Below are 11,476 nucleotides of genomic sequence, written 5' to 3'. Positions count from 1 at the left end.
TTTCAATATGATCAAAGACAACAAGCTCAATCTGCTCCTGGCTGGTTTATGACTCACTCAATTTAATTGTCTGTGTCTTTGTTTTGCAAACTTTTCTCTTTCAAGTGGACATACATGAGAAGCTAATTAGTTAGTATTATTAAGCATTCCTTTTCATCTTTATGCCCGTGACCCTAAACAGGATACATGTTTTAGACAATGCATGGACTTCACACCTTTATAAGCTTAAACAAAACATTTCCTTCCTCCTGTTTCTCTTGGATGCCTCTCAAATAAAAGCACTTTGCTACTTTATTGGATTTGTGTAAGTAAATGTATTGGTTTTAACCCCAATGGCTTTTATTGATGTGGACCACACTGTCGCTGTGCAGTTGAGTTCAATGTTGCGTAATGAGCTTTGTGTCTGGGATCCAACTCAAATAAGTGTAAAGAGAATACAGCACAGCATATCAAGTGTATTTTTTCAGCAAACAAACAAGGAGAGAATAAGGCACATCCTTTGTCGGGGGACATGTTAAATTGCTTCCTACTAAGTTAATAAACGTTGTGAGGTTTTTAAATCAAATAAAAAGAATGGCTGCACAACAAACATGCTTGGGAGGTCCTGAATGCAAAAGCATAATAATTTAAACTAACAATAGAGGAGCAGCAAATATTAGGAACATTCCTGTGTACTGATTTTTAAAAAAACATGCTCTGCTGTTACTACTAGGAAGCCAACTTCTCTTTCTGTAGCAGAAATAATTCCTGAACATTAAACTTGCCACGTCTATAAATCTTTACTCCTGACTGGAAGAGTTTCCCAAAACAGGCTTAATTATTAAAACATCTTGAGACAAATGTTTGCCTGAATAAAGGAAATAACAGAGTGAGTTGTTGATTGATTCACATGGCCATGAAAGACAGGATTAAGGCCGGAGGTAGGATATAAGTATATTTACTTAAATGCAGTTTTGAGGTTGGTTTTATGTTACTTGTTACTTACCTTTACAAACAAAGACAACTACAGTATGGATAGTATTTAAAGCTGCCGTATAGTTATGAACTATACCAAACACTTTATCAACTTCAGTGTGAACGTTAATCATTGGCCCTGGGCAGGGGCGTTTGTAGGATTCCAAGAAAGGGGGGCTAAGCCCCAAGGGGAGTGTCAGCCTTGTGAATGTGTGCCCGCACAGCTTGCAGCAAATTTTTCTTGGGGCCCCCCGTATATCCATTGTTTCCAACAGTTCATAGATTGGTTTAATCAGAAAGAGTGTGATTTTGCTCTGTAGTTTTGCTTGCATTCAGTATATGATAACACAAGAGACAGACTTTCAGGGTCTTAGTGATATGTTATGCTTATTTGTGTTATAGAATCTTGTTTGTTTGTAAATATTACTTGTTCATTTGACTTGTTTAATGATAACAAATAACAGCTTGTTTTATCTGGTGCGACTGGGCTAGCAGGCTAGCAGTAGTTGTAGCCATGCATCTTGAAATAATGCACGTAAACTCCCAAACAAGATCAACAGTGTTTTGTCTGACCTTTACATTCAGCCACCATGACGTGAATAATTTAATGTTAGCCATGCTAGTGTTAAGTTAGCTTTGTGCCCTGTTGCGTTAGCTTGATCTGCCAGCAGCTCCAGCTCCACAACTGTTAGCTAAAATAAGTGAATGAAGCCAATATATATATATATATATATATATATATATATATATATATATATATATATATATATATATATATATATATATATATATATATATATATATATATATATATATATATATATATATTGTCTTATGAACCACCACTTTTTTGATAATCATGGAGATTAGAATCAGGTAGGTTTAATGAAATTATAAAATATTTATTTATTATCTTTTCTCACTTTCACCATTTGACCTGAGATCAGACAGAGTTCTTGTTGGATGCAGCACATCATCAACCAAAACTGAGAGCCGGTCAAACTCAGGACTCAGGTCTGCAGTGTGATAGAGGAGGATAGGAGGAGAAGAAGAATGGGGCCAAATCCAGGCCAATTGTTTTGTTCGTTTGAAAAAAAAATTTGCACCTGAAAATTAAAGTTTTAATCTTGAACTTTGAAAAATTCCACAATGTATTCGAAAAAAAAAAATGTGTATGAAAAGTCTTGTTGGGTTAAAATATAATGTTGATTCAGTTCTCTTAATTTTTCAGTAGCAGGTTTTTGGTTCTGGTGGGATCTGGTATCAACTCCAGGGGCGTGGCATCATGAGTGACAGCGTAACAGAGAAGGCTGAGGACCTGCTTCAACTACGTTGCCTTCAGGAAGCGTGGGTACGCCAGATTCACGTGATTGGCACTAAACAAAATTGATGCTAGTGACAAAGTTATGTTTAATGATCTCTTTTAGACTTTACTTGGTATGACGCGAATAGCTGCAATGACACGAATGACGGAGCGGTGCGAATGAAGCGGCACGAATGAAACGGCGTGAATGAAGCGGTGCGAATGAAGCGGCGCGAATGAAGCGGCGCGAATGAAGCGGCGCTATATTCGCGGCGCGAATGAAGCGCCGCGAATATAGCGCCCGCGAATATAGCGGCGCGAACATAGCGGCGCGAACATAGCGGAGCGAATGAAGCGGCGCGAATAAATCACAAATAGTCCGGCGAGTAAACTTACGCGGTAATGTGAACATAGCATTATACTGTGGTTCATACCAAGTAAAGTCTAAGTACTCCAGTAGTTGCACTTAGTTAGTTTTCACTTCTCCACTGGAGCGATTGGCTTCAGATTAAATGCTGCAAAGTTAAAAACACATTTCAACATGATTACCATGATGAAAGATCATTTCCACCTTGTGGAGATTCACTTACAATCTGTGGCATCCGGCCTTGAGGTAAATGCAATGCATTTGTCGCTAATGGACATGAAAGTGTGTTCGGCAAAGCAACCTGTCGGGCACGTGCAGCTGGTGACCAGACACACGCTGCCAGGTGTCTCAGAGGTAAAGATGTGCAGTAGAGAAGATGCTGGGTACTTACACATTATTATACCTTAAAGAATATCTAAATTATGGAAATTATCGATTATAAAATAATTTTTCTGTCCATCAACAAATCTACAGATCGACTAACATTTCAGTGGCTTTAAATATAATGAAACAAATACATGCCACAAGTATATATTTATAGTTTATGGTTATGGTTTCAGTCTGTAGTGAACTATAGCAATAGCAGGGGGCAACTTTAGTGAAAACACACAGATCACGTGTCTTCACTTTTTCTTGCAGACAGTGTTCATTCAGCCCACTGAAAAGTTTCGATAGAAAAGTAAAGATTGGCTATTAGAGGTGTGTGTGTTACATCATGGTTCAGATAAGAAGACAGTGATGTAATCCGCAGATGCACTCTGAGTGACATACATTGACAAAATGTCATATGGACTAAATAGACTTGTAAACTTTTGTGTTTTATAATCAGAATGAAAACAAAGCCACTCAAACCCCAGCACCCTATGAGGCGAGCAACGCTAAAGTGAATCAATATTTCATTTCATTTGTAAATTGTGTTGCATCTCCTTTGTCAAGGGAATTACGGTTAGTCTCAACCCATGAATCAAAGCTCAGTTTGAACAAAAGAAAGACAGACAAGAAGCTCATATGTTCAGGTTTATTAAATAGGGGAATCTTGCTGCATTTTAATGGGATTCAAGAGGGGTCGTCAGGTTGCAGACACAGACGCACACACTCACCACGAATGCACTGACGCACAGATGAGACGAGTGAATGGTAACAAAGATCCAACAGGGTGACAACCTATTTTAGTCTGAGTAATAGTCTTATTCATTAGGAGTGACGTGGGATCTCCTAAAGGAATTTAGCAGCATGGGAACGCCATGAAATAGATATATTTGAGAAAGGAAGATCTCTGCCCTAATACACCCCCAACTTCTCTCTCTCAATGTCCATTTTCTAATTCAGCTGTGCTTAATTTGGTTGATAGCCATTTCTGCATTAGCAATAAGATGACACCTTGTGATTACACAGAATAATGCAACATGACAATACAGAAGCTTCACAATTAAATATGAAAATTGGTAACCTGAAAAACTATATTTGTTATGCTTACACACACACACATCTGTATCTGCTCAGATCATGTATATATAGACAAGTTGTAACAGACAGCTGTGTTCTCTCTTGTAGATGTTTTGTGCTTAAAAAAGTTTTAATTTGAAAAGTTACGTTTAAATCTGCCATTTATGATGCTGCAGAACATTTTGCCCCATGTGCTTATTACACAGATTCCTCTATAATTTCCCAGTGGTCATCAACCTCAGTAAAATCATACTCATACCAGGTTTGGATAGCTTTTCTCCATGGCTTAAAGCCATACAACATACAAACCAATGTAATGTGTATAATGTAATACATAATCAACATTTAATTCATTATGTTGACAACCAAACTAATTATTTTTGAAATGTCATTAATTTTTGTCCGCGACCCTAATGAGGATAAGCGGTATTGAAAATGGATGAATGGATGGATTCATTTTTGTAAAATGTTATATATTTATTTTTTATTCCTTTTTTAAAGTCTGTTTTCATTTCATACTAGCAATTTCCACGAATGACACTTTTACATCACCAATGTCACCAATGCCTGCCCCCTTATCTTTCAACCAATAACATAGGCCCTCACCGACTGTTCCCAAAATGTTGCCAGCGAGCTCCTTTTAGAGCAATATCAATGGCAAAGTAATTTGAATATCTAGAGTGTACTACAGTAAATAACCTCCCCCTCACAGTTACAGTGCTGTATAATAACTAGCTTCTCTTAGCTTAACGAGGCTATCGGCTGAGGTTACAGGTGATTGGCTGAGAGGTAAAGGGGCGGGTACTGGTAGCGACTTCATTGAAAAGTGAGACTAACATTTTAAAAAAAGGTCTCAGAATTAAATAAAACTAAGAACGATGAAATAACATTTTATTATAATTAATTGAGTTTTAGTAATATATATATTAATGCAATACATCACAATTGTATTCAACTACATTTCTCATTAAAACTATACACTAATGAATGAGAGGATTTAGGTGCATTCTGAGAAACACAGCAATGTACACGTGATCAAACTACGTATATTTTAATAATTTATTATAATAATAATTTATACATGTATAACCCAGAGAATGTCGAGCATGGCTAAAGGGCTGGGCGTGTTATTTAAACTGTGCTTCAAAGCAATGTTAAGAGTGGGAATCAAAATCCTTTCTCCAGAGACTAATAGGAAGCACAACGGCATCCTTTCGATCTCTCCTGTGGCGTGTTTCCCTCTACACCTCTACCGCACCGTCATCTGACTCCTCCATTGTTTCATTCTCTTCAGAAATTATGCTAATCGGGGTGAGCCAGATATTGTTAAGCATCAGCAGTATCCAGTGAGAGGTGCAGGAATACATGAACATTTTTCATTTTCAGCTAATTACGGTCCCGTCTCGCCAAATTGCTGCATAGTTTACTGTCAGGGGAGTAACTCTTTGATTCTGATCCATCATACTGTAGATCTATTATTGCAGCTGTTTGAAGGACTTTTGCCAAGCAACATTTCCCATTAGGGAAAATAAAGTACCTTATTGGAACATTATTTTCTTATGTGCAGAGTAGCCAATGCATAAGTCCTGCGGTATTCACTTTTTCTCCCATTTCATTTCCTAATGGTTGATAATGCAAATTAATGATTTTTGATTAAATTCATTAAATCAATTATTATTCAACATTTTGGGAAATATGCCTATTTTCTTTCTGTAGACTTACATGAGAAGATTGATATGTATGGTAATTATAATGCTGGACCAGCAGCAGGGTGTAGCTTAGCATAAAGACTGCTAAAGCTTGGCTCTGTCTAATGATAACAGAATGTGCCTACCAGCACCTTTAAAGGTCTTAAGAAAACAAATTAAGCATAAAAGCACATTATAGACAGTATGGGTTTTGGCTGGATTTATTTTCCCGCTGGTTGTCTGGAAACTAGTCCCAGCTAAGAAATAGACAGCCACATTACATACCTTAAAGCAGCCACTTCAGTATTTGTGCAAACAATCAAGATACAAGTTGTTGTTTAGGGGGCTTTAAAAGAGTTAGGTGGATTGTTGTTACTTTTGTGAGCAGTAACTCTCATTGTCCCCGATGATCTAGCCATTAGGATTCCTGGTTCGACTCCCAGGCCTCCTGGGTTCCACTGGTGTAGATCTTTCCAACAGTGTTTCAAAGACACATGTAGAATATCTGAAGGGAGGAACACTAGCTGGCTGAAAGGACAGCTTAGGACAGCATGCATTTCCAAAGTTTCTGATTGATCATAGCACTTGAGTGCACCATGAGTCTGATGTAGAGAGGTTCAATTAAGGATTAGGCCAGTTTCCAAGTGACCATACACCTTTCTCCATTCTAAAGACCCATCTGATAAATCCATGAAGACTGAGATGAGAGCACAGTTCAATCAATACCCTCCGTTTCTTAGACACTCGAGTCAAGGTCATGCATACAGCAAAGCCTTTAGGTGCACATAAAAAGATGAGTGCTGGGGCATTGAAATGCATTATGGTAGATGAGCTTAAAGTTGTATTTATTTATAAGATATTGGATTGGAATAAATTAACATCATGAATGTCATTTTAATCTCCAAAATCATATTAGCTGTCTCCTGCAATATTGGTACAGGGCTAGGTGAAGGATGATGACGGGATAAGGAAAGCTAATCACTGCTAAATAGCACCTCTAGGATTTGGGAAATATTGAGACACTCTTCTATCCTGCACAGCACAGATGGATGTTTTAGGAAGCCCCGTTATTACATCTACAAAGGATATTTGTTTCCATTTTATGGTGGTCAAATTTCTAAATGTTCAAAGGAAACAATCAGTCGCCGTCAAAAATGAAGATAATAGCATTTTTCTCCTTAAAATAATGTGTTTCTACCACCAAAGAGTGAAAAACCCATTCTGTTTGTTGTTTTGGACCTTATATGCTTTAAAGATGAGAAAATCGGTTTGTTTTTATTAACTACAGCATTGATCATTATATTTATTTTTATCTGTAAGCCATGCATTGGACCATAGACCAGTTAAAGAATTGTGTTTTTTTATATTGAGGCGGAGCAACTGGTATGAGCCTTGCAACCAATCAGATGTGGACATTAATACACTTTACACTTTGGCCTCTTGCGCAAAGAAGTGTGTGTGTAAAAACAGCAAGAAAAGCATGATGGCAGAAAAGCATGATGGCCAAAAAATCACATGATTGAGATGTAAATAAGGATATGAAGAAACCATGGAATGGTTATCTCATTGAGACTTCATCAGAGGTTCAATAGCAAATTAAAAAGTATATTTGGACTCTTTGGACAATGTGGCTCACTTAACACAAAATCTACATAATCTTACAATATAGTATAATATATATATAGTACTATTACATTATTACTATTAAATTATAAAGAGTAGGCTACAAAATAGGAAAAGTATCAGCATTAAGACTGCTTTCAACTAGACGCTCTGCAGTGTTTATGAAATAAATTATCAATTTAATACGAATACCTTCCTTTCACTGAAGAGGCTCGCCATGTGTTGCAAATAACTATGCAGGCTTAATTGATATAGCTTTTTTAAATTGTGGAGGTACAATAACGCTAATATTAACGACAACCCACAGTGATCCTTAGTTCAATTCAATTCAATTCAGTTTATTTTGTATAGCCCAATATCACAAATTACAAATTTGCCTCAGAGGGCTTTACAATCTGTACACATACGACATCCCTGTCCCAGGACCTCACATCGGATCAGGAAAAACACCAAAAATAACCTTTGACAGGGAAAAAAGGGAAGAAACCTTCAGGAGAGCAACAGAGGAGGATCCCTCTCCCCGGATGGACATAAGCAATAGATGTCATGTGTACAGAATGAACAGGATTACAAAGTTACATAAACACATTACATGAATATGACAATGTATGAATGGAACTCCAATCCATGAAACAGAAGGAGGTAGAGAGGAGGGGGGGCGGGGCATCAGCAGGGCCAACGCGAGAGGCCGGCTCACCAGGCATCAGACACCTCCAGGTCCAATGGACCCTATGAGATGTGAAGTCACAACGTATGACTCCTCTTCTGGTTACTTTTGATTTAATTAATTTAAGTGGCCGTGGGACAGACAGTCTCTATAGAGTTAAGGTTAAGGTGGGTAACTGCTCGAATGGAAGTGCAGAGAAGGGTGGAAGACTACAACTCTGCTTCTGCTTCCTGATCTGAACTCTGGGTCATGGATTAAGTCTGTTAATCAACTTGGCCATGTTCTCAGAAATGAGACGCGCTCCATCCCAAGTGGGATGAATGCCGTCTCGACTCATCAGATCAGGCTTTCCCCAGAAAGTCTGCCAGTTATCTATGTAGCCCACATTGTTTGCTGGGCACCACCTGGACAACCAGCGGTTGAATGACGACATGCGGCTATACATGTCATCATTGATCAGATTGGGGAGAGGGCCAGAGAAAACTACGGTGTCCGACATTGTCTTGGCATAAGCACACACCGATTCCACATTCAATTTAGTGACCTCCGACCGCCGCAGTCGGGAGTCATTACCGCCGGCGTGTATTATAATCTTACCGTAACTACGCTCATCTTTAGCCAGCAGTTTTAAACAAGATTCAATGTCGCCCGCTCTGGCCCCCGGGATGCATATGACTTTGGTCCCTGGCTTCCCTATCTTCATGTTTCTGACTATGGAGCTACCTATAACCAGAGTGGGTTTCTCAGCGGGTGCGTCGCTGAGTGGGGAAAACTGGTTCGAAACGTGAAGAGGTTGGCGGTGCTCAGTGGGCTTCTGTTTAGACTTAAAACCCCTTCGAACAGTCACCCAGCCATCCGGCTGCTCGGGGGCTGCCGGGGGACAGCTAACAGAGGCTAACGCTAAAGGCTCCGAACCGGCTATGGGGGAGGCGGGCTAACTAGCGTAACTGTCTGAGCTTCGATGGTGCGGAGCCGTGCATCTAACCCACTTAGAACTGTCTCCAACCTAGCAAATGAACTACACTTGTTGCATGTACCGTTATCATTAAGGGAGGCAGAGGATACATGAGACACTCTGAGCAAGAGTGAGTGGGAGGGGGAGAGGAAGACATCGCGAGCTGGACATGCTTGAGGTGGCCCTGGACTGTGAACTCTGCTTCACTTGCTGTGAAACATATCATTTCCGGGCCCAGACTCACCTGCACTGTTTCTGTTATGAGTGAATTAGGCCTACCTGCTTTTTAAATAAATGTACCTGCATTTCCCCCCATGGCAGCATTTTCACAATCAGTTTATTTCCTGTATTTTTAATCAATATTATTTAGTATTTATCTCCGAATATTTATATGTGCAAATAACACAGACGGACACGCGCACACAGTTTTCCCGCTTATGCACGCTTTATCTGTTTTCTGCATTTCGCGCTTGTGGTCGAAGGATTGTCCTCGTCGGCTGCCGTATGATGACGTGGACTACGCTGTTATGCTAAAGCTTCTGGTACAAGCTCGCCACAGATACCTCGTCAACGTTAGCTATAATTTATAGCGTATTTGGTCAGAATTAGTTGTGTTGAACGTTAAACCACCTGACAACTTCACTGGGTCAAGATGAGGCGCACCGGTTTGGGTAAGAGACGTTTGGTTTTAAGCTACTTAACCTGCTTTCTAGCTAATGTTGTTACCATATGTCCGTGAATGGTCGTGGTTGAGATAAAATAGCGGACTAACGGTGTACTAATTGTCGTTGTTAGGCGAAGGAGGCCCTGGCAACTATGTGGCAAGTGGATACAGTGTGTATGAAGAGGAAAATGAACACCTACAGGAGGGTCTGAGAGCGAAAGTCAACGCTTTGAAACACGTAAGTTAAGTTATTCTGATCGGATGTTTAGTTGTCAAATGATTGTTGTTTTTATTTCTGGTGAATACTACAACATATATATTGTAATACATGTAAAGTTGATGTATTGTTACCTGGTATTCACAGCTGTCTATAGACATCGGAACGGAAGTCAAATATCAGAATACAATGCTGGACGATATGGTAATTTTCTTTCTTTTCTTGCTGACTTAACTATTTACTAAATATGAGTGGTGGAAGTTATTTAAGATTCTCTACCTAAGTATTCATATCCATGTGTAAAAAAGTACTTACAAGTCTCAAGTACAACAGTGTTGGCAGCTAAATGCATGTGTGTTATGCTGTTAATTGATTACTGATTAATTAACCTGGAAGCATCATTTTAATGTTGCAGCTTGTTGGGTGGGAGCTACATATACATGCTATGTACTGCTGGATATTTTTCATCTAATTAATCATATTAGAGAGAATGATAATAGTTTGTATTTAACTGTCAGATAAACAAAGTGGCATAAAAATAACTGTATAATATTTCCCTCTGAAATTTAGTTGAGTAGAATTATTAAAGGGCCTCACAATTGTACTTTCAAATCATCGTATTTTAAACCCAGGAAGTGCTTGTTACAGTATGTTTGTTTACTGGTGTGCCTGGACTTTAAACTTGACATCCGTCTCTCCCACATTAGGACACAGACTTTGACTCGACTGGCGGCCTGCTTGGTGCTACTATCGGCAGAGTGAAGCAGCTGTCCAGAGGCAGTCAGACCAAACTGCTGTGCTACATGCTGCTCTTCTGCCTTTTTGTCTTCTTTATCCTGTACTGGTTCATCAAGCTGAGGTGATAGGCGGGCCCAGTTGGACTTGGCCTCCTAACTCCCCTTCATCCCCAGCAGTTTGCCTCTCAGATGAGTCTCAAAACTAGACCCACATAATGTTGTTGGGGAGAGGCAGGGATTCTTTCTATTTTTTTTTTTTAAGTGTCTCAGCTGTACGTGTGCCCACATCTGAGTATTTCATGAATAAAATCCCCAAAATGTAGTTATGAAAGAACTCCTACTGATGCTATGTGACAGACAAGTAAAATGGGTCTGATGATAAATGATCAGGTGAAGTAGGATTTGTGTACCATATATGTATTGCTGAAGCAGACACAGACAGTATGACTGCTTTATCAGCCCAATTTACCTGGATGAGACATAACAATAAATGTGTAACAACTGTAAAAGATACTGGCAAAATCCTTAATGCAGTCGGGGGCACATTAAGAGAGACGTGATAAGTGAGGAATTGGCAAATCTGTCGATGCAACGTTGTGTTAAGTTATAAAATGCTAATTGAAGCAAATCTAGTGTTTTTTGCTTTTAAGAATGAATGAATGCGTTACAGCAGTTGGCATCCTTTCAAAAATGAATGACGGTGTTCTTTGTTTTATTTTGGTTGTACATTTGTTTTGTAAATAAACACATTTTATGCTCTGAATTGACCAGCATGTGTGCTACTTACACAGAATCCATTGCAAACATTAAAACTGACATTTTACCCTTTTAGAAATGTGTCAATGACAAATACAA

At 39.0% G+C, this 11,476-nt stretch overlaps 1 protein-coding gene across 1 annotated transcript; it reads left to right on the top strand.

The window, feature by feature from the left end:
- The first annotated feature begins 9,504 nt into the window (after nucleotides 1–9,504).
- bet1 (Bet1 golgi vesicular membrane trafficking protein) lies at nucleotides 9,505–11,384 on the top strand. Its single transcript, XM_034545615.1, has 4 exons — nucleotides 9,505–9,674; nucleotides 9,799–9,905; nucleotides 10,032–10,088; nucleotides 10,592–11,384. Exons 1-4 carry the CDS (start codon nucleotides 9,656–9,658, stop codon nucleotides 10,745–10,747), a joined length of 339 nt encoding a protein of 112 aa, XP_034401506.1. The 5' UTR covers nucleotides 9,505–9,655; the 3' UTR covers nucleotides 10,748–11,384.
- The last annotated feature ends 92 nt before the right edge of the window (nucleotides 11,385–11,476 follow it).

This window comes from Cyclopterus lumpus, chromosome 11 (genome assembly GCF_009769545.1).
Source record: "Cyclopterus lumpus isolate fCycLum1 chromosome 11, fCycLum1.pri, whole genome shotgun sequence".
Lineage (NCBI taxonomy): Eukaryota > Metazoa > Chordata > Actinopteri > Perciformes > Cyclopteridae > Cyclopterus > Cyclopterus lumpus.
This window is presented reverse-complemented; position numbering and strand designations above follow the sequence as displayed.